Raw genomic sequence first — 27,944 nt, 5'->3', positions numbered from 1 at the left:
AGGCAGTGGAGCGACCTATACTGGGGTAGTAGACTTATCTCTGGGACACCGAAAATAATATCCGATAATAGCGAGTAGGGAATATCAATTTTGAAAAGAACGAAAACAATAAATATCTGACTAGGCATCGGTGCAATATAGCAATAAAACTAGGGGTTAGATTACTGTGATATAGTTTGGCGTTGGATTTATAGTTCCTTTGCTCACATATTGCTAGCACCTAATAGAGACGATCTTGAAGAGCCATACTAGTCACTCGCTTCAAACTAGTCACTCGCTGGACTACACGTGCACAGGAACGTTCAATACTGTGAAACACGACACTCAGGGCCCCGTATGTCTAAGGTACTTTCTAAGGCTGCTAACATTAGCAGAAGAAAGTCGATGCGTAGCACTCATTCAAGCTCGTCGACTAATTCGTTGTCAACGCTTGGGCATCAAGGTGCCTCAAGCCTACCATTAGCAAGGAGTGGAAGCTCGCGCAGAAGTTCACTCACCATTTCTCCAAAACACTCTGATGAGGATGACAGACGTATCAAGTCGTACATGAAGCAATATAAAAAGTTGGAGGTGGCTCTCACAAAATTTAACTCTAAAGCAAATGGCATTAGAAACACCAACATTCTCCGTACCACTATACTTGTATTCTTGAGGCAGAACAAATCTCTAAGTGAAAACTTCTGCATAAGCTCGAAGATTTATAGGAGTTTACTGAGCGTGTTGTTATCAATCTTAATAAAGTGGTGGAGTTCTTTATTATCTGCTTTGAATCAGTCTCTGCCTCAAATTTCCTCCACAAATAGAAATGCTTACTTAGAATGTATATCGAGGATAATTGCTAGAGAGGAATGGTTTAAGGTCGATAATGATTTACTCGAACCATACAAGAGCTTGTTGATATCTACAATGGATTATTGCGTCGTTAAACTTCAAACTTTGAAATTTATTCCATTAGCAATGTCTGCGTTTGTGGGTAAGGTTTTTGCTTATTCTTACTTTATTTTGCCACAAGTGAGCAATGCGTTGTTATTTCTACTTAACGTTAAACAGTCAGTATTGGAATCAAACATGAAAAGTTTGCTGGCCCCTAATGCATCAAAAGAGAGTGTCGAGTTCTTGGCCTCAATATTTCCTAAGCATCTTCATCATTTTATTAATTTTAACGGTATTTCGAAGCTACCGAAAAGACAGAAGTTACATATTAATTGCGTCCCACCACCTCAGCACCCAGTGAAAGGAATCAAAGACCCCAATGGTGCATGGGTTAGACGCTGGTGTTGTAGCGATAGCGACATTTTCAATTCCTTTTTTAGGCATTATATTACGATTTTACAACATCTTTTTGGTAATTCAACTGTGGAATCTGATGTCTTACTCCAATGCCCAGGTTTCTCCGTCATTTTAAGTCATATATATCAAGTATTTGGAGTATCATTCAATCGAATCTCACTGAATTTAGCAAACAAGCCCACGGGTGAAATTTCTGGGCCTGCCATTCAACAAGATGATTCACGTGGAAAACCGGTCTTTGTTTCCCAATCCACAAGCCCTTTACAACAAATTGCCGGGAGCAATACTAATAGAGCACAAAATACCCAACAGAATGATGTGTATTATAATTCAATTATAAAGATATTCAAGATATTAAGAGACATTAATTTTTCGCCCAACATTTTGTTTGGAGGAAGTGTTATTGCTCTAGTTGACAATTTACTCATTAATATATCAAAGGAAATTAGCATTTATGATTACAGCAAGAATAGTTTAATTTTAAACATAGTTTATGAATTTATTAATCATGTTGACTCTAATATTAACTGGGAATTTTGGTTGAGTTGCACATATATGATGATAAGTAAAACAGATCATATTCAAATTTTGTTGAAGAACTTCGCATTTTTGTTTAACATTTGGAATATGATTCCAGAGACATTTTCGATATCTAATAATGAGGGTTCTCATTTGACTTGGTTTGCTGATGTTAATTTGACTTATAAGATGAATTTGACTAACTGGTTGATTTCTAATGAAACTTTTGAAAGGTTCATGACTCATTGGAATCCCATTGTAAGATCTTATTACTTGAGATTATTGGTCTGGAGGATGGTTGGAATTAATAATTTTGAATCTTCTTCTTCAATGATGATTACTAGACGTATCGAGACTAAGATTTCTCTGTCACATATGAAATTGGCAGAATATGCCTCCCGGTCTAAATTGAGATGCCATCCAGAAAGCCCTATGGCAAATCGAAAATTTGGAATCCTCCCGGTGAATACGAAAGATGATTACATGTTAATGAATAGTGACCAAGACTTATCTACATCTGTTCCTGCGACCCTCAAATTCAGTGAATTGAGAAAAACTCATCCGTTCGAAGTATTTGATGAAGCCATTTACACTTGTTCCTCATTACCTGCTGTTTCAGATGACACGGCTAACTCTAAGTCGACAGGCTCGTCATCACTGAGTCACTCTCTAGTTGATTCTATTGGAAAAATCTTCAAGATAATTTCAACAGAAAACAACAAGGCTGTTTCAGAGAAAGCTCCTACTGTCAGGAGATCGTCTCACTCGATGACTTCGCTTTCAACTACTTATTCCACTAAATCAAGAAGCTCAAGTCCAAGTATTATGTCGTTCAACTCAACTCCAACATCTTTTACTGAATTCTCGAACACTTCATCTTCAGAGTCTGATTCGTCAACTGAGACAGAAGTAAACCAACCTCCTGAATTATTTAGAATGCCTCCAAAACCAATCAGGCCAATTTATAAATTTGATGTTTTGATTGATAATGAAGTCCTATACAACAAGTATGCAATTACGAATAATAGCCATGTTAGGGCATTCCACAACAGTAACTATAGCAGGCAGGTTTGTGAAAATTTGAAGACTAACGATTCAATCAACGGTATCCCGAAGAAACCTTCAATTCCTTCAATATCCATCTTCATCAATAATGACTCTTTTAATAAGCTCTACATCAGCTGCGAAGAGTGTGAAGTTGAATATGGAGAGTCTGACGTTGAATATCTAGATTATGATCAGAGCGTTTTCAAAGATTATGGAAGCCTTAATACTGTAAAGTGGATGAATATTGGAAAATCACTATATGAATTAAACTCCATCATCGAAGAATATAAAACTTATCTTCGAAGAAGAATCGATCTTGACAAGCTTGACATTGAATCAAATTCTCTAGAGGATTTCAATGAGTTCAATTATTTTAAGAAAATTGTTCCATTCTTGACTGCTGATAATTTTAACGAAGCAAAGTTTTTGAACGCTGGTTAGTTTATTTATTAGACTCATGTATTAATACACTATTCTACTTTCACACCTTTTTGAATATTTTCTTCTTTCACTTTTGTATCAATTGACCATATATACATGGCCGTTATTAGGCACATTATAGAGCTAACGATCCAAAACAACCCAACACCAAACACAAATGATGTTTTATGATAACGCACAAGATAAAACCTGAAGCCTTGCCATTGGACACTTAAAGTCAATAGAGATGCATCATTATCAACAATATAATATCCCCATAAGGTAATGATGCTATTTACTAGATCATTCAAACCCTTTTTATTCAAGTTTACTATTTTAAACTTAATGTGACCTCTCGTATTCCAATTGACGAGAAAAGGTGGAACCCAGGGTCTCAATTTGAAAGGCACAAATGAGTTTGAAATACTGTGAGTGACTCTTGGATCACATATCAAAAATGTTGAGCCTGTGATACTAAGCTTCGAAATCTCGTAATCAACATTAAAACTGTCACTTTGCTTTGCTCTTTCGCATATGATTGCTAAGTCAACAATTGCATCGTATATCACCATATCATCAATTAGGGAATTATCCCAGGCAATTGGCATGGATATGGTCTTGGATAACGCATCTTTCGGTGTAAATATTAATGGTACCTTTATAACAGCATCAGGTATGAGAATTGAGTAAAAGTATGCGAAGGCAGCAATTGATATTGGTAATAGAATGCAAAATACCGAGAACAAATACGTAATGATGTAGAGCCATTTCCTCGTTAAAGACAACGGAAGAGACAATCCTAGCGTTACCATTTTGCAATCAACACAATATGGTGTAGCTAGTAACTCATAAAAGACGTGTCTATATTTCTCCTGAATATATTACACAAACATTTAACAAAAGTTAAGGTTGAACTATCTATATAGCTAAATGAAAGAACTTTTTAAACACAAGAAATTAAAACGAAGATATACTAATTAACAGAAATTAAAATAATGCAACAATCAATGAGTGGTATGACCCCTGTGATATTTCAAGCCATTGAGATTCTTATATCTCTTACCACAAACTTCACACCTATAAGGCTTATCTTTTTCCATGCCAGCACCATCCAAGTAAGGAGTATTTGATTCAGGATCAATTATAGATATAGTTCCGTCGGGATTTTCTTTTAAGGTCTGATTCTGATGTCCATGTAAACGATGATATTTCAAGCCGTTTTGGTTCTTATAAGTTTTTTCGCATCCTATCACCGGGCATTTGTAGGGTTTATGCTCATTATTTTCCATAACATACAAATGGCGCGCTGGATCATCTATGTACATTGCATCCTCATCATCCAATGGAGTATGAGGACGCGACTGTTGCTGTTGATGAATATGGTGGACTTGGTGGGGATGTATTTGAGTTTGATGAAGTTGATTTGTGTGCTGTTGTTTCTGATGTTGGAGATTACGTTGTTGTTGATGGTGTTGCAGCTGAAAGTCATCTTGATTTTGCGAATTCGATATTACTGAAGCCTGGCCAACAGTGTCTTGTTGAATATTGAAATGATTCCCCGTCAAGTTCATATTTTGATGAGAGTTCCCATGTTGGCTCTCGTTTGATAGGCGGTCGATAGAATCTTGTTGAATACTGAATTGGCTCACGGGCAAAGTTAAATTATTTTGAACATTTCCATGTTGATCATTGGTTAAACGTTGATTAATGTTACCGGCTAGATGATTGTTATTATGTGTGTTGTTCAAAAACACATCATTTGTGGAAACCGTCTCCATTATGTTATGCATATTATTGAGGTTGTTTTTGTTTCTATTAGCTACCAACATTTCATTTTGCTCCATTGGTGGTGATGGACTGATATGTGCTTCTTCATAGTGTCTCAATAAATCATGCAAAGTCGGTAGAAGCTGGCCACAACAGCTGTAATCTTTACAATAATCTGCCTCCAAATCAGGTAAATATGATGTCTGGTTAGGAGGTGACATGGAAATACCTGGATGGTTATTGTAACGGAAGGAACCTCTTCTTGGATTTATCAAATTGGCACCATAGTTGAGATTAGCATTATTATTATTATTATTATTATTATTATTATTATTATTATTGTTTCCATTTCCCTGCACCTGAGATCCACCAAACATCATGACTTCATCCTTGAGCCAAGAGCCTATTGTGACTGACCCCCATGATACGCCACCCATACCTTGCGAATGCGCAAGTGACTCTCTTCTGAACCTTGAGTTATTAAGGAGTGATTGCTGCCTTTGATATGTAATGTCTATTGGCTGGGGTATCGAAAGGTTGTCACTATTCTGGCTGTTAGGTATGTTGATGGCCGATGTGTTTGCAGAGTTTGAGTTCTCAAAGATCTGAGTATTGAACATCCCGTCCTGCGTGCCCCTGGCGGTGGTTTCCCTATCGCTGTCCAATGTGCCTGTCGCCGTCTCGTTTTCTTAAAAACGGTGCGCCTATTTATACAGATGATGTTTTAAATGTCTTCTGCTCCAATGTCTTCTATAACAATCGTCTGTCCCTCAATCCGTCCAGCAATTTGTTTCTCTGAGCCCCTCGATCAGTTTTTGCCGTTGCCTCTATATCTTCTATGTATATGCTTGGCTCTATCCACTAACTTTTCTACTTATAACTTAATGTAGTACTACCTCCAGCTCCGTCGCCACTTGTTGATATGGGCGTCTGGTATGACCTGTGCTTTCTCTGGAATTAGCGATAATATCTTGAGTAATAGGGAACAATTATTAATATCAAGCAATTGATCATCTACACGACCAATTTCGTTTTCTGACTCGACTTAGAAAACCGAAGTATTTCGTAATAATTCCCTGATACTGGGAAATCATAAGTTTACATTTAAAATACAGATAGTTATATGAGCTTCAAGACTGGCTTATAATTTATATCTTGAGCTTATGTTTTTGCTCAGAGCTGATGCCATATTGCTGCAACTTGAACTTTTGTCGCTAGACTATAGTGACCGGTTCAACATACGATTGCCCCGCTGGCGTTTATAGCCGGTGAGCCGTTACCGCAAAGAATTTTGTCTAGGCGTCCGCTTTGACACCTAAGCAAAAGCCGCCGCATCTGGAGTGCGGACTGCCGACACTTTAGCTAAGCGACAATGTAGCATTAGGTCAGCAACCGGGTAAAGGCGATATATCGTAACATAGCTGTGCCGAGGTAGATCCCTATTCCGGAGGGTTTTGACCAAACACACCACAGCGCCAAACAATGCACCGACTGCATACAAAAATAACACAAATGCGATTAATAGAAAAAGTCGTATATCGTTTTGATAGAAAATGGGCCGCAATGTCGTGAAGTTTTGTCTCACATCTCATGGTTACCTTAATCACTAAGAACTTATAGTAATAGTTCATGGGGTTTTCTTAAAGTTACGAAATCTTACGTTCTATGAACAGAGATTTTATCTGGGTAAAATTGTTTCACTATATCACTGGCTTTAGCTACATAGATGCTATGACGGTGGTATCAAATATATGGTAATTCTATTGTGGCTCTGATTGTCGTTTTAGCATTTACTGCATTTAGTCTCGATCTAGAGTATAATACATTCCTTGTTCTGAAAAAGAGCTGTCTTTATGCATCTATCTTGAATTTTGGCAGCGTCAACTCCAAAAGACCGTACTTGTATATATATTCTTGAAGTAAATGAGCTTAAACTTCATCCAAGCAAAAATAAATCCAATTTACAATTCATCTATTTGTTTTGTGGTGTCGATCGTTTTCGCAAATAATAAATCATGATCTCTCTTTTATTGATCCCGGACATATAGATCCGATCAGATAAACGCGTCAAAAACACATCTGACTGCACCGAAATACGGAGATTCATCGAAATTTTTTTTTTTTCTAACCCCAGATGCCGGTACTACGGGAACTATATATATAAAGAAAAAAGGAAAGAAGATTATGTGGTTAACAGTGCAGGGGATAGTAAGCCATTATGGTACATCAATTTCCAACAGAACTTATCGAGAACATTGGGCTCCATCTTGATCAAAGTGGACGCTCAAACTTTGCATCTACTTGCAGACATATCAGCATTATAATGATACCCATGTTGTATAGGGCCATCAGTATTGATGCAAGCAAAAAAATATATTCAAATGAGGTTGTGGATCCATTCACTATACCAATAGATAACACTTCATTATTAGTTCATCCTTCTTGCATTAGCAACATATATGCTTTGAAATTATTTTTGAAAAATCTTATTAAAAACCCTCATTATGCTCGTTACATTACAAAAATAGTTTTCAAGCATCATATTCCGGATATTGGAGAATTTCAATTGATTCAATATTTGAATAAAATTATTCCGAACATGATTGCGTTAAAATCCTTCGCGTGGTTTAACTGCAATTATAATATTGATTGGAGCATTATAACAAAAGTTCCAAGATACGGGCTGTTGGTTGAATTAGATGGCAATTTTAACTTGAACGAAAAGTCTAGATTTGCGAATATAAGGCTGTTGAATATCTCGAATTTCAAAACTACATCAAATCTTTCAAATGTTGATTTGTCTCATTATCCGAATTTAAAGTTTCTCGTCATATCGAAGACACCATCGCCATCAAACAAATTTCTTCAAATTCCTGAGCACTCAAGCTCTACAACTCCAGATGATATTGATTGTATTTCAAAATTATTTCAGGGTTCTTTGCTTTTGAATCTTGAATCTCTTACATTGAAGGATATTCACTTGCGTCCTTCGGACTCTAAACTTTTGATCAACTCTATTAATTCTTCCACGTTAAAGGATTTATCTCTCATAAATTGTCATGAAGTGCTTTTTGAGGACGATCAAGTTATAAGGAGAACACCCCCTAATTATACGTTTCTATCTGATTTGAGCTTTCCGTACCTAGAGACATTAAATCTTAAAATGACTAATGAGTTGAACTTCAATATACCAACTTTGACTTTTATGAGTCGTTTTAAGAATCTTCAAAGATTGAACCTTTACTTGCAATACAACAGGGCGGAGAACATAAATCAAAACTTAGCAATTACTTTGGAAAGTATACCAAATAATAAACTCACTTTCTTAGACTTAAAGCTAGATTTGCCCGATAGCTTATTGAAATTTAAAGCCTTCGATTATAACATTGATGCATTACGAAAGTTGTCAAACTTCAAAAAATTGACGTATCTCAGCCTTCAAATAAATCAATACCAGATCACAAATTTGTTCAAACTTGTGGAGCCATTGAAGGAATTGAAATGTCTCAAGCTAAATCTAGATGATTCGAAATTGAATAAATCGAAATCTCCCGAAAATTCTTTGATAAATGCAGAAGTATTACAGTTCAATAGCACACTCAAGAGTGATAACTTCTATCATTTTAATAACTTGGCGAGGGATTTCAAATCATATTTACCAAAATTGAAGTGGGTACAGTTTTATAATAACTGTATTGAAGATTATATATTCGAGTGTGTTGATGGTCATGTGCAATATAGAGAAGGTATTAGTAAAGTCTTCAGTTTTATCATTAACCAAGTACTTTACACTTGAAAACTTTTTAAATCAGTATAAGAATTTTTGAGCAATTCTAATAAAAGTACACCGTTTTATAAAAAAACTATAATCAGTAATAAATTAATTAATTCTAATAGATGAATAAAAATTGAATATGACCAAATTTTAAGAGCAGGTAAAGAATAGAAGTTTTGTGTGTGAAGATGTATGCATTTTTGAATAGCGTGCAAAGTAAAATTAAAATGAGCTCCAAACCCAATCTGTTGGAACGTTGTTAATAGACGATTTTCTATTTTTTGAATCGACAATAATTGGAGGCTCATTAATCAAGTCCTCATCTTTAAATTCTTTATTGATTTCATTGCTCCTCTCGATCTCTTTCTCAGCCTTAACGACGTAGGGATTCTCTATGAAAACATATGGTAGCTTCAAATTTTTTAAATTCAATGTGTTGATTAATTTGGAGTAGGTTTCAAAGCACTTCTTGCAAATTTTTACGTTTTTGAAATTCTTCAAGAACAATTCATGGAAACTAATTGAAGATAAATTTTTATATATTGGGATCATGAATCTGGCATCATTATCCAACAATACGATATCCTGTTCATTATCTATCAAGCAGTCGGAGCAAAAGATAAAGCCACAGTATCTGCAATGATGTCTTCGTCTTTTCATGGGAGAAAAAAAGTTGCCAAAGCTTTTGAAGCATCTCATACAGTGATCTGTAAAGCTATTAGGTTTCCAATGAACTTTATTGAGTTGTTTGGAATCGTCTAAAGAATCCAAGAGCACTTCACTATTTGGCATAGATATAGAGCTTGACTCATCTATTATGGTTCCTTGTTCATTATCAATTTCACCTTTATTTTCATTAGCAGGGCGTAGCACTGCAGGGGTACTCAAAGGCTTCTTAGGCTCATAAACTTGCTTTATGCTAGATGTATTATTGCTCAACTGTATTTTATCTTTAAAGACCGCATTTTTAACTCTTCTGAGCTTTTCTTGAGAGGATGTGTTACTAATGAGATTATCAAGAGCTTTCGATAGCTCTCGGTGTTCGTCGTTATCTTTCTGATAAATATAATTACCATTTGTGTAGTCAAGAATAGTTGCCTGCGAATAATCATTGACTGAACTTGTCGGTGCTGAAAAACGTCTTGTAGGTTTCGAAAGATCAAAAATAGCAGGTTCGTATTTGTTATCAGTGAGAGATGACTTCTTCTCAACCTCAAGATCACCTTCATTCGAAAGCGAAGACCCGCTGTTGCTTCGTTTATTCGAGCCACCACTAACCATACTCTCATCGCCTTTTTTTCCAAGACTAAAGAAACTTGCGTTGTTCATTCGTGGCGCCCTTATTTGCTCATCATAGTCCACTTCTTTGCAAGTATCTAATGGCTGAGTAGTTGATACTGCTAAAGATGCATGACTAGAGTCTCCACTACCTGATCGATTAGAACTAGTAGAAGGGAGGATGTCTGATATATGTGAGTGAGTAGACGTATAAGACGAGTATTGACTTACCGGTTTCTTCTTAAATGAAAACGGTGGAAGTTCAGAAGTATTCTCAGCCATCATCAATGCAAATTTTCTAAACGTTTTATGTGCTTGTTCAGTTCTCGAAAATCCACGGCCGTTCCTTCAAAAATCCTATTATTCCTGCGGTACTCTACGCTCCTTTGGCACCAAATCTCAAACTTTTCTTGCAAACTTTCCTCGGAGCGTCCCCTTTGAATTGCTGGATCTCGTACCTATAAACTATACCCTTGCTGAATGGGTTGTAGTATAAAAGAATCTATTCTTGAGATCAGTTCCCTCGAGGAGGGATCAATCTTGAATATATTGTCGAACTAGCTGTTACTTTGAGAAAACAGGACCCCTTGCACATTTTTTATCTTCTTGCAGTTACCAAATTCATGATTTCTATTGGCGGATATGATCTCGCACTGGGATATTAACCATAGATAAGATGCGGCTTGGAACAGTAGTGCGAAGAGCCCTCCTTCGCTACTCGATGCATGGAAAAATTATGCTGCGAAATAGTGATCGCTGTCGCGGACGATAGTGTTGAGCTCGAGCGAACGTCGACTTGCATAGCGAGATCCAATGCCCAGTTACTAGTTGGAAGTGAAAAAGACACTAATTCGCATGTCATTCTGTACGACATCGATAGAGCGACATTAATATGCTTGTCGAACATAAATTAGTTACTTGAGGACGTTCATGGAAATACTCGTGGGACAAATCAGAGAATAGTAACGAAGTTCATAAGGGATTGTATAGCATCATTTTAGATATTTACCTACTACCCTTGTCCACTCTTCTTTTCAATCACAAAAGTCTAGACGCCACATATGGACAAGAATTGAAGAAAATAAAATTACGCCTGCGGGTTCATCCTTTGACTGCTTAATTTGGCGAAACCTCCTCGGTACGCCTCGCGCTCTTTTCAAGCATACCTAGCATGTCCAAATACTTTGGTGTGTCCAAAGGAGAGGTGCATCTTATTTATCTCTCTATGACTCGAGAAATCTACATTTTTCAATAATGCTTTCGGTGGAATACGTATATTTAAGAGTATCTAATCTTTCAAAACAACATACAAAGCATGTAAAATAGCAGGAAACCAGACAAATAAACATAAGATCAAATTAATCCACAATGGCGTGGTGAGACCCTCTTTCATGAACACCGCAAGTGGCGGTAAGAAAAGCGCTGCTGATGTTAGTAAAAATACTCGTATGGTTATCGCATAGAAATAGTGTACGGTTATCTCGGGGACTTTCATCAGTCATCAGTCATCAGTCATCAGAAGTATTGCTGAAGGCTTTATTGTTCCAATACTGTTACCTACTTCTTCGAATTCATCCAATTTCTTTCTTTCCTCTTTTTCACATCTATGTAATGCCCCTATTGATGTCTGAATAACCAAATTTCATGCGCAAGCGCTCCCACAGCGTCGTCCTAATTCTTATGCCAAATATTCCCCTTATGATAATCTACTTACCCAATATGACAGCTACTATTTTTTCAGAATTCATTTTAGTATCAAATTTGTTGTTTTAATAATTTTACTATCCTCTAGTGCAAAACAGCGAAAGTGGTTTATTTAATGTTTTTGTGTTGGAATAATTCTTTTGCCGTCTAAAGTTGTGAAGGAGCACGGAAAACAAGGAAAAGATACATGTCACGCTAAAATAAAAATTTTACATATACGCTATCGGATTTGGCTTCTAATTACACAATTACTTCAAAGAAATATGTTATGCTTTAAAAGGCTCCTGCTAAGTCTGTAAGGGCTAATTCGCTGTACAATAGGGGTATGGGCACTCATGTGGTGGTCCTTGGAACAAAAAAAATAATAGAATGCGAAAATATTCTCCCGGGGGTGAGTCGAACACCCGATCTCAAGATTCCTTTGAGGAGAACTCATTACAGTCTCGCGCCTTAGCCAGCTTGGCCACCGGGAGGTTTTTCCGCAACTTTTTTTTATGGCTTTTGTCTAATTGTTACTTTGCTTTAATACTTCAAAGTAAATATTATTTCAATTGTAAATTATACTCCCCAAATTATAAATAGGATAATTGCTAATATGTATTTATAATATATATTGATAAATAATGCACCACCTATTTTGAAAGGATATCAGCAACTTCTGAAGTCCTTTCAAGTCTATTTCTAACATCTTTCAGAGGTCTGTTCAAAAAACTTTCGAATTGTTCCGAATAAGAAGCTTTGGAGTTTGCATTCGATGGATTTTGATCTTTAACGATTTTAAAGTAGTTTTCGTAAATATCCCCGTCGTACTTGCCTATTGCCGAGTGCAACAAATTATCAGATTGTTGAAAGGAGTCTGTCAAAGGGATTACAAAAGGTCTAATTCTTCCCAAGAGCTCTGGGACTAACTTGCGACTTGCTAACTTCTTGGTGCGAGCATCCATGATGTTGTAAACCATGAATATACTACTAAATTGTTCCACAACACTAGTTAGAGCATATAATCTTAAAATATTACTCAAATGCTCTCCAATATTTGGATCACTAATGCTATCGACTTGTTCAATAAAAGCCTCAAGGACATAATGATGACACCTGAGCTTTGAGAGAATCACAGAGTCGGTACTGACATAGTCAAATCTCCATCCATTTTCATGCAACGTCTCTAATAGTGAAGCTCCCAACCGAACCATGCAAAATTCGAGAGCATCCAAAATATTCTTCGGCGTGAGATCCGACAAGATCAAGTCATTGGAAGAGAAATCCTTATCCAAAAACTTTATGTTAATTGGCTTTTGTTCAACTGCATTTTTTAAATCCTTGATCACAGCTCTCCCTGCTGACATTGCTAAAACATTGTTATCTCCTTCCCACGTACATTGGACCACCCAATCGTCATAAGTTTTTCCGAAGCCATTGTAATTCGAAAAACCATGTCCACCGCATGCTTGTCTAGTGTCATCGATGCAGTTTGCAGCTAGCGTTGTAAGGGTTGATTTTAAAGACCCACTGTCAACAAATAATGATTTCGTTTCACTTATAGCTTTATTAATCGCTTTTTTGTCATTTCTCTTGATTCCATCCTCTAGCTCATTAACAATCCTTCCGTGTTGTGCCTCCAATTTATTTGTGCCCATAGCCATCGCGTAAGTAAGTGCTAGGTATGGAATTAATCTTCTTTGGTGAAGAGGATAATCCATTAATTGGCACTCAACAGAATCTTTCGCATCCATTTTAAATTGTCTTCTTCCGACACCATATCTCGTTGCAATTGTGATGAACCGAGCACAAATTCTATAGGAATCTGTGGCCATATACACCCTTCCTCCTAATAATGAAATATATGACAATTGCTCTAATGGAGGTAGCGTCACTTTAGCGTCCCTCGAGACCTTGCACCATTTCTGTAGCATGAAGAATCTGGGAATTCTGACATTTGAGAATTGAATCCAACCGTTATCTACACCATGCCTCCCCATTTTAGCCCCAATATCCCCAACAGCAACACCAGGTAATAGATCATGATTAGAGTCCCTTAAGGGAACAATAAAGGTCTTGACTCCATAATCCTTTCCATCGACAATTAATCTTGCATAAACAGAACAGTGAGTCGAAGAGTGTGCAGCACCACCAATCCACCATTTAGTTGCACCTATGTGTGGAGTGTTGATCACAAATTCATCAGTTACTTCATCAAAATGAGCCGTTGTCTCGCATCCAGCAACATTAGAGCCATGGGCAAGTTCTGTCATACCAAAACAACCGTAAATTTGCTTAATAATGCCTGCCTCTTTATATTTCGCCCAGTAATTATACTGCGATTCAGTGCCGTTTCCCTTAACGCAATTTAAAAATAAACCTAAGTTGACGCTGATTCTAATACCTAAAGAGGGATCATAAACTGTGACTAAATTCAATCTTCTCCAAAATTTTTCCGTATCTTCTGATTCCAAGTATTTTGACATTTTAATTATTCTTTTCGCAACCTTTTCTCTCTCTTCTTCATTAGAGTCGTCATATTCGCCACACCTAGAAGCCAAATCAGGATCTCTCTCTAATGATTGGTAAATTTCAAGAATTTGCCTAGATTTTTCCTTTGATCCTTCAATAAATTCATGCATTGATCTTGGGTCAAAATTTCCATTCTTGCGTTCATTAGCAATAAGCAGTGAAGAGTCAGGAATAACCATTGCAGAAATTGATTTTTTAACTAGATGACACAGATTAGAAAGGATTCTTCAAAGTAATTGATTATCTTCCTAGTACATGAATGATTAGAAGTATTAGTGCCACATATTCTGATATATAATCTACAATTTGTGGGGTAAAACCACATGCTGCAACATCGGGCCTTTCTCCTCTCAGTGCTCTTAAGAATGTCTCGCTTATAAACAAAAAAGAGCGGAGTCGGCAGTATAAATTTAACAAGCGGGTAATTAATTCATAAGGATAACTATCTTTCGAAATCACAATACGGTTACGTTATATATGTACTTGAAATAAAATAATACATGCTTGAAGTACTACAAGAACTCATTTAGTCAAAATTCTAAACATAATTTTAAATATTTTCAGTAAAATAATATGAACAAAGTGCGTACAATTCATAGATTTGGTATTACTTTGATAAGACTTTTTCCGTCTCTGGAGACTTTTCAAATCTTTCTCTCACATCCTTAGAAGGCCTGTTCAAGAAATCTTCAAATTCTTTCGAATAGGGAGCCTTGCAATTCGGATCAGATGGATTTTGTGCCTTAACGATAGAAAAGTAGTTTTCGTAAATGTTACCATCATAATTACCAATGGCCGAGTTAAGAACCATATCAGTGAGTTGGAAAGAATCAGTGTAAGCAATGACATTTGGTCTTATCTCCTCCAATAAGGCGGGAATGTACTTGGAAGTTAATTGAGAGAACAACTTTGGTGGTAACACTCCATAGGTTAAAAATTCACCAGAGAAGGTCTCCAAAACAATTATCGACCCATATAACCTTCCTAATGATAATAAATAAGGCTGCAAATCTTTGTTTTCGAATTCTCCAACCTTCTTTAAATACTCATTCAAGATGTAATGGTGAGCAGTTAATTTTGAAAGAATAATTGAATCAGCACCAACCGTATCAAAATTTCCATTCAGTTCCTTAACGGTTTCTGAGGCTTGGTACGTTAATCTCATGATCAATACTTCAATAGCTTTCAATACATTTTTAATATCATTGACATCTTCAATAGAAGTGAAAACTGGCTTGTCATTCAAGTATTCTTTAATATTATTCAAGAATGATAAAGATCCTCTTTCCTGCTTTCCTTTCAAGATACCTTGGACACTCTTTATAAGTGGCTTACCAACGGACATAGCCAAAACACTATTGTCCCCTTCCCAGGTACATTGAACAACCCAGTCATTATATGCTTTACCGAAACCATTGTAGGATGAGTATCCATGGCCACCACATGCTTGTCTCGTTTGATCAATCACATCAGCCGTATACCAGGTACAAGTGGATTTCAAAGCAGCAGAATCAATGAATAATGACTTCATAGCTTCGATTGATTTCATCACAGCACGCATGTCGTTTTTTTCCACAGCGAGATCTAACTCATCAAGAGTTGATTCGATGGTATTACCCAACTTCCAGGCAGCTTGAGACGTGCAGTAAGCGAAGGCCAAAGAGGGGAGTACCCTCTTTTGGTGCAATGGATAATTCAATAATTGTGTTTCTCCGTCAGATTGTAAAGATGATTTGAATTGTCTCCTGCCAATAGCATATCTTAATGCAATAGTGGCAAACTTTGCAGTCATTCTAAAGGAATCAAGAACCATGGTAACTCTGCCACCCAATAATGCAGAATAAGATAACTGCTCTAAGGGAGGTAATACAACTTCTCCTTCCCGGGAAACTTTACAAAACTTTTGTAACATAAAGTATCTTGGGACTCTAACGCTGGAAAATTGAATCCATCCATTATCAATACCATCTCTACCCATCTTAGCACCAATATCACCCACAGTGACACCTGGCATCAAGTCATGATTGGAATCTCTTAAAGGAACGACAAAGGTCTTTACACCGTAATCTTCACCATCAACGATCAACCTAGCATATACCGCAGAGTGAGTTGATGAATGTGCAGCGCCTCCGATCCACCATTTTGTTGCACCAATGTGGGGCGTGTTTATAATAAATTCATCAGTGGATTTGTCGAATGTTGCAGTAGTCTCCAAACCTGCAACATTCGAGCCATGAGCCAATTCAGTCATACCAAAACAGCCATAGATACCTTTGAGGTACGCAGTCTCCTTGGTGTAAGTCCAATACTTGATCTGCTCAGCAGTTCCATTACCTCTCACACAATGCAAAAATAAACCTAAATTAATCCCAGCCCTGGTACCTGTTTGTGGATCCAATAACTGAAGAATGTTTAATCTTCTATTAAATGCCTTTGGCCCTTCGAGCTCGAGATATTTAGCCAACTTCGCAATCCTTCTAGCCGTATCTTCTCTTTGTTGTGCCTTAGTCATATCATAAGATTTTGGAGTAACTGCCAAAACAGGATCCCTCTCCAACTGCTGAACAATTGATCTGAATTCTTCAGACTGCTCTTTGCCGCCCTCTAAAAAGCTATGCATATCAAGAGGTTGCCATTTGGAAGCTTCCCTCTCAACCTGAATCAAATTCTTGGGATCTGGTGCTGGAGCAGAATTAACAGTATTATAAGCAGACATCTTGAAATATAACTTCTTAATCGTCTTCGTTTATGATGCGATAGTTCAATGATGGCAGGGGCCGCATTTCTTATATGCTATCTTTTTTCATACTCCACAAATCATTCTCTTGCCGAGGTAAAACTTTACCGAGGATCCCCACCACGAAGAAAAACTAGCTGACATAAAACGACATGTAACAAGATATAGCGTGGCGTATGTATCGGCTCACAAAAGCTGATGACCACGTCTTGATTTGTCTTATGTATGCATTGGGAATATATACTCAAGTTATTGGAAAAGCTGGATATATGATCAGAGAACCATGTCTGAGTTGAGATTTTGAGACTTTGTTAAAGGAATCAACGTAAATCGGGTTTTCTTGTGAGCAACATTGTTCACGACATTAATTATACTGAACTTTCTCGTCGCATAGCATTTTGCCGTGTTATTTATTACTGGATTCCCATCTTTGTCGACGGACCAAAACATTTTAATATTTACTTGGATATCTCTCTCCCACATTCAACACACTATGTAGCTAAACTCAGAAATTCAAAGTTCATTCCCGATATGAAAATATAAGAGTTATCTAATATTTGGTAATGACATAGTCGAGTCGAGTAATAGGCTCATCAGTTGCTTTAGATAGCCGGCGATCTACAGTAACATACCAGAGGGCTTGTCTCTTATTCTTTAAAATAACATACATTTTGACGTATAAGATTTTTGGGAACGTATATACACTTATTAAACCAATCTTCAGAAGGTTCCTCAGAGTTCTTCAGAAAACTCCCATAGGAAAAGTAAACTGTTTGAGGGGAATCTTGTGAAATCCACATCACACAGCTATAGATAAAAAGGAGTCATACTGGCAACTCTTGCCTTATAATTGCGGAACCAACATATCCATCACTGGCGATTGAATCAATGCAACACCTGCGGCAAACAAAACAACGTTCAAACCAACAGTGAAAGCCGGGGATGCTCTAAATTTTTCAAATGCTGAAGATTCCTGTGGTTGTGCTGCACCTCTACCTGACATATTTAATTTCAATTTTATCTGCTCTTCTAGTCTTTCGTTTGCTATTTCTACGAAGAAATTTTTTAAAAATTCACTTCAAATTAAAAGTCACCTGAGCACGCTACGAGAAAGATAAAACTGCTTTTCGTTTTATTATTGTCAATATATGATATTGAAGAGGACCCAACAAAATCCTAGTTAGAATGATACAACTGGATGTGCATTGAAATGTAGCCTCCCAATTAAATGGCCTTCAGCTTTCTCTCTGAGAGAGATCCCACTTGCTATCTTTTCTGACTAAGTTCCCCAAAATAATGGAACGTACTATACCATTTTTCTCTACTAGGATAGAAGGCGTAACTCATATGGCTTTCAGTTCCATTGTTGTTCCTTTATACTACCTGCAACCTCTTGAAGCATCTTCATATCTCTGTCTTAAATGTGGACGAAACCTCAAGTCACGTGTTATCAGCTTTATTTTTAATTTGAGTCTAATATGTCTCAATTTAGTTCCATTTAGACATTCAGAATAGAAAGAAAACAAAAATGGCTACAGTCGATGTTGATTTGGGTGTTAACTCTAGCAATACGTACTCCATTGCTGGAAAGCAATTAAAATTCAATGCAGAAGATGATATTAAACCATATTTAGAAGATCTTGGTAATCGTAAAGAATTAAAGAAGCTTGATTTCTCAGGCAACACATTAGGTATCGAAGCATCTAAAGCTTTGAGTGAGACAATATTACAACACAAGGATACTCTAGTTGAAGTTGATTTCTCTGACATATATACAGGAAGATTGAACACTGAGATTCCAAAGTCATTGGGATTCCTTTTACCAGCATTGTTAAAGTTACCAAACTTGAAATTAATTAACTTAAGTGATAATGCCTTCGGATTGCAAACAATTGATCCTATTGAAGATTTTATATCGAAAGCAATCTCGATCGAACATTTGATTTTATCAAATAATGGTATGGGACCATTTGCTGGCTCAAGAATAGGTAGTTCCTTATTTAAGCTCTACGTTGCTAAAAAGGAAGCAAACAAATCTTCGTTGAAGACTTTTATCTGTGGTAGAAATAGGTTGGAGAATGGATCTATTAATTATTTGAGCATTGGCTTAAGAAACCATAAGGACTTGAGTACTGTGAAATTGTACCAGAATGGTATTCGTCCGGCTGGCATTTCAAAATTGGTATCGCAAGGTTTATCACACAGTAAAGTTCTTAAAATCTTAGATCTTCAAGACAATACCATTACTCTCAGTGGAGCTGAAGCTATAGCTCAATCATTGAGCAAATGGGATAAGTTATCCGAATTAAACCTCAATGACTCTTTGTTGAACCCTAAGGGTTCATTAGTTCTTGTTAATGCTCTTAACGAGAAACCCAAGGAAACACTAAAAATCCTAAAACTACAATTTAACGAGCTTGAACAAGATAGTTTGGAGGCTTTAACTTTTGCTATTAAGGATAATTTGCCAAACCTACAACTATTAGAATTGAATGGCAACAGATTCGAAGAAGATTGTGATGAGATCAAAAAGATAATTTCCATATTTGAAGATAGGGGCTTTGGTGAGATAGACGAGCTAGATGAGTTAGAAGAGTGCGATAGTGAAGAGGAAGAGGAGGAAGAGGAGGATGCTGAAGAAGATGTGTTAGAGAATGATGCTGACTTGGATCAATTAGAAGAAGACTTGATTGGCAAAGCAGAGAGACCAGACAAAGATGTCGACCAGATAGCTAATGAATTGGCTAAAGCTCATATTAATTAAAGTATTTATATTAATCCATTACAATTTTAGTTATTATTATTACCATTGTAGAAGTATTTTCATGCTACTGAATTATTTTCGCGATGTTAAAACCAATGATAGTGATAGGTCATTTTGGTGTCTGATGTCAAGCTTGTTCAAGCTATCGATACAAGGTATCAGGTCGTTCGATAGTGAGAGGTCGGAAACCATCCAATTTGGATTTCCGTTAACACTCATTTGCGGGCAGAATGGGTGTGGTAAAACTACGATTATCGAGTGTTTGAAGTATGCAACTACTGGAGACTTACCGCCAAACTCTAAAGGAGGAGCATTCGTTATAGACACTGAGATTGTCGGGCGAAACAACGTTACTGCTCAAGTAAAATTAGCTTTTAAAGATGTCATGGGTAGATCAATGATCACTACTAGATCAATGCAGCTAACAAAAAAAAAATCCAATGGTAAAGCGAGCTCTAATACTTTCAAGACCCTTGAAGGGCAGTTGGCTATCATTGAAAAGGGCAACAAGCAAACACTTTCAACAAAGAATGCCGAGTTAGATGCAAGAATCCCAATCCACCTTGGTGCTTCGAGGGCAGTTTTAGATTATGTTATATTTTGTCATCAAGACGACAACTTGTGGCCCTTGAGTGAAGCATCTGTATTGAAGAAGAGGTTCGACGAAATATTTGAAGCCTCCAAGTTTACTAAAGTTCTCGATAATTTAAAAACCATCAAAAAGGACATGACGATTGATATAAAATTAATCGAACAAAGTGTTAACCATTTGAAAATTGATAAAGAGAGAGCCAAGAAGATCCAAGGTCGTTTGAATGAGATTGTAAACTTGCTGGAAATTTTAAACAATGATGTAGCTGATGTAAAGTTAAAGATTGAAGAAAAGGACAAGGAAGCAGAGGTTTTGTTCCAAACGCATCAAGAATATCAACAAACTTTAGCACAATTTGATCAGCTCAATCATTCTAGAAAGCTAATTTGTCAACAGATTGAACGGCTAGAGACCACAATTGATATATTAGATGATTCCTACGAAAATTTGGTGAGTAAGAAGATAAACTTCGAGAATACAATAAAAGATATGGAACATAGCATTGAGGAATTGAAAAGAACGAAATTTAAGCATGAGAATAACTGTAATTCCTTGATTCAAGAGTTCAATGAGTTAAATAGATTAGATGGTTCATTGAAGTCAAAAGAAAAGGACTTCCAGCAAGATCTAATCAATTTGGAAAGTACTATTGTCGAAAACAATGGGCTATTCAAGTTTGACCAAAAAATTAATCGTGATCAAGACATTAATGAGAAGCTCACTTTATATAAAAATTTCATGGATCATTCAACCTCTTATGTACAGAGACTTCGGAAAGAATCCACTGATATGATCAAGAAAAATAGGCAGTCTGAGAAATTACTGCAAAACAAATTGCAGATTACGTTAGATTCCTTTGCAAGAGAAAATCAACGCAAAGCTTACTATGAAGAAAGCATTTCCAAGAGCCTTTCAAAGATCTCCAATTTTGAAAAGAGATTGGAGAGTTTAAAAAGTCACGAAGATGAGCTCGATAGTAAGCAACTTGAACTCGAATCTAATACTCAAAAATATACAGAGACTAAAGAACTCAATGAGCTTAGTAAAATAAATGAAAAGATAAATAAAGATAAAGAAAGATTGGGTGTCCTTGAGAATGATATGGAAATTCTAAATAAAAAAATTAATTTGTCAAACAAGCAATCCGATACTAGAGCGAGGCTTTCATTTTTGAAAGATTCCCTGAAAGCCAAAAGAAGCTTTTTGGAGAAGCTAATTGCAAGTATCCAAAAAGACTTCGAGAAATTTACTGGCCAAAAGTTCGCCGTAGAAAGCGGTAAGAGCATCATCGATAATAATCTTGAAAAGACACATGATCAAGTAAAAGATGTTAAAAGTGAAAGTGAGATGATTCGAAAGCAATCCAGTGCACTTAAGACTACTATCGAACTTGATGAACTAAATCTAAGAAAGACTGAAGAACACTTGGGACTGTCAGAAATAGAGATTGTCAAGATGATTTCAATTAATGAGATTCCGTCCTTTGAACAAATCTTACTGGAAGCCGAGGATGATTACAACACTACGTACGAGAATTTAAATACTGCTGAAGTCTCCAGACAGTTTAAAATCAAAGCGATTGAAGTTTCTGAACGTGAAAAACATTGCCAATTGTGTCAACGTCCATTTGATGAGCCTGGTTTAAAAGCCTTTATTAACCTTTTAAAAAACAGCCTTGAAGATGAAGTTACTAAAAAGTTCGAGAGTGATTTTGAGAATGCTAAAAAAGATTTAGAAAGTTTAAGACTCATTAGTAACGATGTATTATCCTTCAGAAGTGCTTCAAAAGATAAAAAAGAATTAATAAAATCAATGGAAGAAAATAAGAATAAGTTTGAGTCTGTGACCAAAAAGCTTGACGAAATAGAAGGTACATTTGAAGACCTCGAGTTAAAGAACCAAGTGCTAGCATCTTTAAAAGGAAAAGTAGAAGAAATAAGAAGATATTATAATGAAGTTAATCAAATTGGCGAGCAGATTAATATTTTCAATAATGAGCTTGAAACTTATGGAGCATCTTCACATTCCATCTCGGATTTGCAAGAAGAGCAACAGAAAAAGAATATTGAAATTAAGACATTGAGGCACTTAATTGCCGATAATACTGAAGCAAAATACGAAGTGCAGCGAGATCTTTCTAGACTCGAGAACAAGATCAAAGACTCTAAATTGGCGATCAGTCACTTAGAAAAATCTTTATCTGAAAGAAAGAGCGTGATTGAAAATATTCTGGAGACTAATGAATCTCTTATAGCTGTTAAACTTGAGAAATCGAATGTCGAAGATACTTTAGCTAACTTGAAAGAACAGAAAATGAAAGAAGAGAGTGAATTAGAAACCCTCCTGAATTTAAATAATAAGAAAGAAGGTGAAACCGCTGATAAATTGAAGGTAATTGAAAGCTTATTATCAAACTACACTAGTGTTTTCAATCGGATAATGCAGTTCATTAATCGTGATAAGCCAAACATCATTCAAAATGATGAGAGAATCGAAAAGATTAAAATTGAGATCGAAGAAAGCAAGCTACAAGTCTCAAGCATAGAGAATGATATGAAGAAACTTGAGAATGATGTCGCTCAGTCTTCTAAACTAGAGCATAATATTATTGCAAATATTGATTATGAAGATCTCAAGCTGGAAAAAAATAAGATTGAGCAACAAATTTCAAATTTACAAATCGATGACGCTACTTCAAAGCGTGAAGAATATCACACTTTATCCAGTTCTATAAGAGAAGAATTAATCCAACTCAACTCTGAATATTCGAGTAAATCAGGTGAAATTAAACAACTAAAAGATCAGACTGAATCCATAAGGAAAGAACTAGAATCTGAATACAAGGATGTTGACAAATTTTACCATGAAGAATGGATAAAGTTGCAAGCAAATCTCTTAATTTCTAACGATATCCAAACCTACTCAAAAGCATTAGATAATGCAATAATGAAATACCATAGTTCAAAAATGGAGAATATTAATAAAACGTTGAATGAATTATGGTCTCAGACCTATAAAGGGACAGATATAGATACGATTGCAATTAAGAGTGACGTAAATATTCAAGCAAAAGGGAATAGATCTTATAATTATCGTGTCGTCATGTACAAATCAAATGCTGAATTAGACATGAGAGGACGTTGCTCGGCGGGACAAAAAGTCTTGAGTAGCATTTTGATTCGACTCGCGCTAGCAGAATGCTTTGGAATAAATTGTGGAATGATAGCTTTGGATGAGCCGACTACTAACTTGGATGATGATAATGCCGAATCTTTAGCTCAAGCGTTAAATCAAATTGTCTCGTTCAGAAAGATTCAAAGAAATTTTCAACTTATTGTTATTACTCATGACGAGAAATTTTTAAGTCATATTAATGGAGATCAATTTGCAGAACACTTCTATAGAGTCCAAAGAGATGAAAATCAAAGGTCAACCATTTACCGCCTCCCGATTAGCAAAATAAGAGAAGGTTGACATTTGGTCTATCTCAGCATCTTAATAGCCTTGACTGTTTGAAATGATTATACCCTTCTCACCGGGTACTAAGTCATCCGTGAGTTCGTGAAAAAGAACTTCAGTAGATGGACTAACTATAGATTTTGTTTTGATTTGTTTGCAATTATCAATTTCACGATCTGCTTGAATCATGCGAGTTACTAGCTTATCCTTGTCGATCCAAACATTCTCCAACCACTTTTCCAATTTATTTCTTTTGTTTGGGATCCTTGCAACGGCTCTAGTCTTCACATTGACTGTTATGGTTATATCTGAATTACTAGCAAAAGCTTCTATTAAAGAGATCGGACATCGAGGCCTATCGTTGACCGGTTGGAGACAATCTAAAGTGCAAGAGTTTTTTGGTGCTCTGTAGTAATTCAAAGTAACGTCGTAAAGTTTTGTAAATTTGAAATTGTACTTGGCATTAATAGCGGATATGACATTCTGAAAACCTGAGAATCTAGGATACAAAATATTGTGAAGGACGGGGAGATAAAATTTCTCGCTCTGTCTTCTTTGTAATGCCGATGCCTCTTCTGTCCAGATATTTACTTCTGGAAAAAGAATTATCCATTCTGGTCTTTTGCTTTTAAATAAATTATCAAAGACAAGCTCTGTAAGAGGTTTATCTAACTCCCAATTCTCATCGCATTTGGCAAGATTAAATAAAATCTTGATTTTTGGAACACTCCATATTAGAAACCAAGAAAAAAAATTAATCCTTGGTAACGTAAGCCTATCGTTTTTCTTTGGGATGGTAGCCATTCCTTGCTTGCCCGAGTTTGAATACTTTGCTAGTTGTGCCATAACTATATAGTCCGCTAGCGACTGATGATTACTTATAACAATAGCTGAATCGGTATCTATTTCATCGCCTGTAATATTGATTTTAACATTGTTCAATTTCTATATTGTTAATATTCTATATTTAAAGTTAAGTTTACATATGCTCATTTATACGTACCATGAAGTAGAGACATAGATCCCAAAACAGTGCTGCTGCTGCTCTCTTTAAACTATTTGTACTTTCGCAAAATAAACAGAAACAGATAGAACATGCTATCGATAAAATATTATAACCTGTAATTACAACAAAAAGAATATATAAAATAAACAACCCTCTGAGTTTAAGTATAGTGTCTGATAAGGTTATGTCATTTTCAAACAAGATACCAATGTGACGTAGGAGTTCCATCCCTGTTCCCCTTCAAATAAATTGGCTGAAAGATATAAGAATATCAAAAGAGTAACGTTAAAATATATCTGCCGCCAGGACTGCCGCGACAATGTACACATATATGATTGCAAAAAGCAGAACAGCACCAAAAAAAAAAAAAAAAAAAAAAATTTAAATGCGGCTCAGACAGACAATTAATTTTCTGGTATTCTTACGATGAGACTGGCAGAGATAGTCTTAAGAAGATCCCTGAGTAAGAAGTATTAACATGTCAAGGATTATTGTGAAGGGCCTCCCTAAATATCTTACGGAAGGTAAACTTGAATCTCATTTTAGTCAGAAGGGTCAAGTTACCGATGTGAAATTAATGAAAAAGAGAAATGGAGAATCACGAAGGTTTGCATTTATAGGATACAAGTCAGCAGAGGATGCAGCAGAGGCAATAAAATATTTCAACAAATCATTCATAGACACCGCTCGTATTGATGTGGAATCAGCGAAGTCATTTTCAGCCTCAGATGTTCCATTACCTATGAAGGAACAAAAAAAGAGGAAAGAAGAGAGGCTTCAAGAACATGAAGAAAGGTTATTAAGAATAGAAGAAGAACAGGAGAAGCGAAATAAAAAACGAAAAACTACATGTTCAACTTTGGATGAGGAAATTGAACAGAATCCTCGCTTGAAGGAGTTCATGGAGGTTATGAAACCTTCTCATTTGCAAAGAACTACTGCTAGTGATGATATCATGCCAACGCGTGAGCCTTCGGCAAACCAGACTAACGAAGCAAGTTCGTCATTTAATCCAACGAATGTAAATATAAGGAAAGATGTAACTATGATTCCTGAGAATGATAGTGATGAAGAATACGAGGAGCTTAAGTATGGAAAATTAGAATCTGAAGATGACGAAGAAAAAGACATAAAAGAAATTGAAAAAAATACGCCACATACTGGTACCTCTGAGGATCTTAATATAGCAGCTGATGAAAACATTTCAGATCTTGATTGGTTGAAGTTACGGAGACATAGAATGAAGGAGAACAATCCCAACATTGAGGAAGATTCGAAGACACAGATTGAGAGCATAGATGAAGACGCTTCTAATAATCTCAAGCAGGAATTCAGAAACGCAGAAGAGATTCCTATAATTAAATCTTCGGAGGATGCAACAGTTCAGAAGATTTCTCAAACAGGAAGGCTATTTGTGAGAAACATCTTGTACAGCTCGACAGAGGATGATTTTCGTGATTTATTTGAAACTTTTGGGCCCCTAGAAGAAGTTCATATAGCTATAGATACTAGAACAGGAAAATCAAAAGGATTTGTTTATGTGCAATTTCTTGACAATCAAAATGCTGTCACTGCCTATCAGGAAATGGATAAGCAGATTTTCCAAGGTAGATTGTTGCACATTTTGGCCGCAGACGAAAAGAAAGACCACAGATTGGATGAATTTGATATGAAGAATTTGCCTTTGAAAAAACAAAGGGAATTGAAGAAGAAGCAACAGGCATCAAAGAGCCAATTTAGCTGGAATTCGTTATACATGAATACAGATGCAGTTTTGGAATCTGTTGCCAGCCAAATGGGTGTCGCAAAGTCAGATTTGATTGATCCGCAAAACTCAAGTTCTGCAGTGAAGCAAGCGCTAGCTGAGGCTCATGTTATTGGTGATGTTCGTAAATACTTTGAAGATAGAGGTGTCGATCTCACCGCTTTCAATAAAAAGGAAAGGGAAGATAAAATTATATTAGTTAAAAATTTTCCTTTCGGGACAACGAATGAAGACATAGGGGAAATGTTTTCGCAGTACGGGCAACTTAATAGAATACTCATGCCTCCTTCAGGCACGATTGCAATTGTGGAGTTTAGAGATCTACCAAGTGCTAGGGCAGCTTTTGCAAAGTTATCATATAGACGTTTCAACAAGAGCATTCTATATTTGGAGAAGGGTCCAAAAGGTTTATTTTTAAAAGATGCCGATCCCAAAGATGAAACGAATTTACCGAAGGACTCAATACCAAAAGCCATTGAAGCAAAGGTCAATGCGAATGATCTTTTGTTTGATCACAATGACGATGAAAACTTAGAGGGGCCGACGGTATCTGTGTTTGTTAAAAATCTCAACTTTGAAACTAATTCCGATAAATTAAGTGATTTATTCAAGTCTTTTCTGGGGTTCGTTGTTGCCCTCGTTAAAACCAAACCTGATCCTCATGATAAATCAAAGGTACAAAGCATGGGTTTTGGATTTGTTGAATTTAGGACAAAAGAACAAGCAGAAATAGCCATAAGAACGTTAGATGGACAAATATTTGATGGCCACCGCTTGCAATTGAAATTATCACATCGCCAGACTACTCAAAGTAAGAATTCAAATAAAAATTTGGTCAGGTCTAACAAACTCATTGTCAAGAATTTACCCTTCGAAGCTACAAGGAAGGACGTTCTAGAGCTTTTCAGTGCGTTTGGCCAATTGAAGTCAGTAAGGGTACCTAAAAAGTTCGACAGATCAGCTAGAGGATTCGCATTCGTTGAGTTTTCGACTTCAAGAGAAGCCGAAACTGCTATAGATCGCTTACAAGGAGTCCATCTTCTTGGTCGTAAGCTTGTGATGAATTTCGCTGAACAAGAATCGGAGGATCCTGATGCAGCTATAACAAAAATGACGGAACGTGTCAAGAAACAAATGGCAACAAGAGAGTTGGCAGCTACCAGACTTGCAGGTAAGGGAAAAATAGATATCGGGGAAGAAGAGGAAGATTTATTGTAAGTGATGATGAATTGTTCAGATCCCTTGAGATCCCATTATGGTTGACAAGCCTTCGCCTGCTGATTAATTCAAATTTTATAGTCCATCTATCG

General features: G+C 36.3%; 13 protein-coding genes across 13 annotated transcripts; 5 read left to right on the top strand and 8 right to left on the bottom strand.

Moving 5' to 3' along the window:
- Window positions 1–336: 336 nt before the first annotated feature.
- PRCAT00002338001 (uncharacterized protein) lies at window positions 337–3,297 on the top strand (the record flags this gene model as incomplete). The annotated part of the gene is made up of 1 exon (XM_062952191.1): window positions 337–3,297. The coding sequence occupies one exon, from the start codon at window positions 337–339 to the stop codon at window positions 3,295–3,297; it is 2,961 nt and encodes a 986-aa protein (XP_062809118.1).
- A 29-nt stretch (window positions 3,298–3,326) lies between these two features.
- Window positions 3,327–4,088, bottom strand: PRCAT00002337001 (uncharacterized protein; the record flags this gene model as incomplete). The annotated part of the gene is made up of 1 exon (XM_062952190.1): window positions 3,327–4,088. One exon carries the CDS (start codon window positions 4,086–4,088, stop codon window positions 3,327–3,329), a length of 762 nt encoding a protein of 253 aa, XP_062809117.1.
- Window positions 4,089–4,280: 192 nt separating this feature from the next.
- Window positions 4,281–5,663, bottom strand: SFP1 (zinc-coordinating transcription factor; the record flags this gene model as incomplete). The annotated part of the gene is made up of 1 exon (XM_062952189.1): window positions 4,281–5,663. One exon carries the CDS (start codon window positions 5,661–5,663, stop codon window positions 4,281–4,283), a length of 1,383 nt encoding a protein of 460 aa, XP_062809116.1.
- A 1,598-nt stretch (window positions 5,664–7,261) lies between these two features.
- PRCAT00002335001 (uncharacterized protein) lies at window positions 7,262–8,839 on the top strand (the record flags this gene model as incomplete). Its single annotated transcript, XM_062952187.1, has 1 exon — window positions 7,262–8,839. The coding sequence occupies one exon, from the start codon at window positions 7,262–7,264 to the stop codon at window positions 8,837–8,839; it is 1,578 nt and encodes a 525-aa protein (XP_062809115.1).
- Window positions 8,840–9,040: 201 nt separating this feature from the next.
- Window positions 9,041–10,381, bottom strand: PRCAT00002334001 (uncharacterized protein; the record flags this gene model as incomplete). Its single annotated transcript, XM_062952186.1, has 1 exon — window positions 9,041–10,381. One exon carries the CDS (start codon window positions 10,379–10,381, stop codon window positions 9,041–9,043), a length of 1,341 nt encoding a protein of 446 aa, XP_062809114.1.
- Window positions 10,382–12,432: 2,051 nt separating this feature from the next.
- On the bottom strand, window positions 12,433–14,490 carry PRCAT00002332001 (uncharacterized protein; the record flags this gene model as incomplete). The annotated part of the gene is made up of 1 exon (XM_062952185.1): window positions 12,433–14,490. One exon carries the CDS (start codon window positions 14,488–14,490, stop codon window positions 12,433–12,435), a length of 2,058 nt encoding a protein of 685 aa, XP_062809113.1.
- Window positions 14,491–14,918: 428 nt separating this feature from the next.
- Window positions 14,919–17,027, bottom strand: POX1-3 (acyl-CoA oxidase; the record flags this gene model as incomplete). Its single annotated transcript, XM_062952184.1, has 1 exon — window positions 14,919–17,027. The coding sequence occupies one exon, from the start codon at window positions 17,025–17,027 to the stop codon at window positions 14,919–14,921; it is 2,109 nt and encodes a 702-aa protein (XP_062809112.1).
- Window positions 17,028–17,892: 865 nt separating this feature from the next.
- Window positions 17,893–18,051, bottom strand: TOM6 (Tom6p; the record flags this gene model as incomplete). The annotated part of the gene is made up of 1 exon (XM_062952183.1): window positions 17,893–18,051. One exon carries the CDS (start codon window positions 18,049–18,051, stop codon window positions 17,893–17,895), a length of 159 nt encoding a protein of 52 aa, XP_062809111.1.
- A 525-nt stretch (window positions 18,052–18,576) lies between these two features.
- Window positions 18,577–19,812, top strand: RNA1 (GTPase-activating protein; the record flags this gene model as incomplete). The annotated part of the gene is made up of 1 exon (XM_062952182.1): window positions 18,577–19,812. One exon carries the CDS (start codon window positions 18,577–18,579, stop codon window positions 19,810–19,812), a length of 1,236 nt encoding a protein of 411 aa, XP_062809110.1.
- Window positions 19,813–19,936: 124 nt separating this feature from the next.
- On the top strand, window positions 19,937–23,878 carry RAD50 (MRX complex DNA-binding subunit; the record flags this gene model as incomplete). Its single annotated transcript, XM_062952181.1, has 1 exon — window positions 19,937–23,878. One exon carries the CDS (start codon window positions 19,937–19,939, stop codon window positions 23,876–23,878), a length of 3,942 nt encoding a protein of 1,313 aa, XP_062809109.1.
- Window positions 23,879–23,899: 21 nt separating this feature from the next.
- On the bottom strand, window positions 23,900–24,709 carry PRCAT00002327001 (uncharacterized protein; the record flags this gene model as incomplete). The annotated part of the gene is made up of 1 exon (XM_062952180.1): window positions 23,900–24,709. One exon carries the CDS (start codon window positions 24,707–24,709, stop codon window positions 23,900–23,902), a length of 810 nt encoding a protein of 269 aa, XP_062809108.1.
- A 133-nt stretch (window positions 24,710–24,842) lies between these two features.
- On the bottom strand, window positions 24,843–25,097 carry PRCAT00002326001 (uncharacterized protein; the record flags this gene model as incomplete). The annotated part of the gene is made up of 1 exon (XM_062952179.1): window positions 24,843–25,097. One exon carries the CDS (start codon window positions 25,095–25,097, stop codon window positions 24,843–24,845), a length of 255 nt encoding a protein of 84 aa, XP_062809107.1.
- Window positions 25,098–25,347: 250 nt separating this feature from the next.
- On the top strand, window positions 25,348–27,852 carry PRCAT00002325001 (RNA-binding ribosome biosynthesis protein; the record flags this gene model as incomplete). Its single annotated transcript, XM_062952178.1, has 1 exon — window positions 25,348–27,852. One exon carries the CDS (start codon window positions 25,348–25,350, stop codon window positions 27,850–27,852), a length of 2,505 nt encoding a protein of 834 aa, XP_062809106.1.
- Window positions 27,853–27,944: the final 92 nt, after the last annotated feature.

The sequence above is a fragment of the Priceomyces carsonii genome (genome assembly GCF_900007245.1).
Source record: "Priceomyces carsonii strain CBS4050 genome assembly, scaffold: Debaryomyces_carsonii_scaffold_2, whole genome shotgun sequence".
Lineage (NCBI taxonomy): Eukaryota > Fungi > Ascomycota > Pichiomycetes > Serinales > Debaryomycetaceae > Priceomyces > Priceomyces carsonii.
This window is presented reverse-complemented; position numbering and strand designations above follow the sequence as displayed.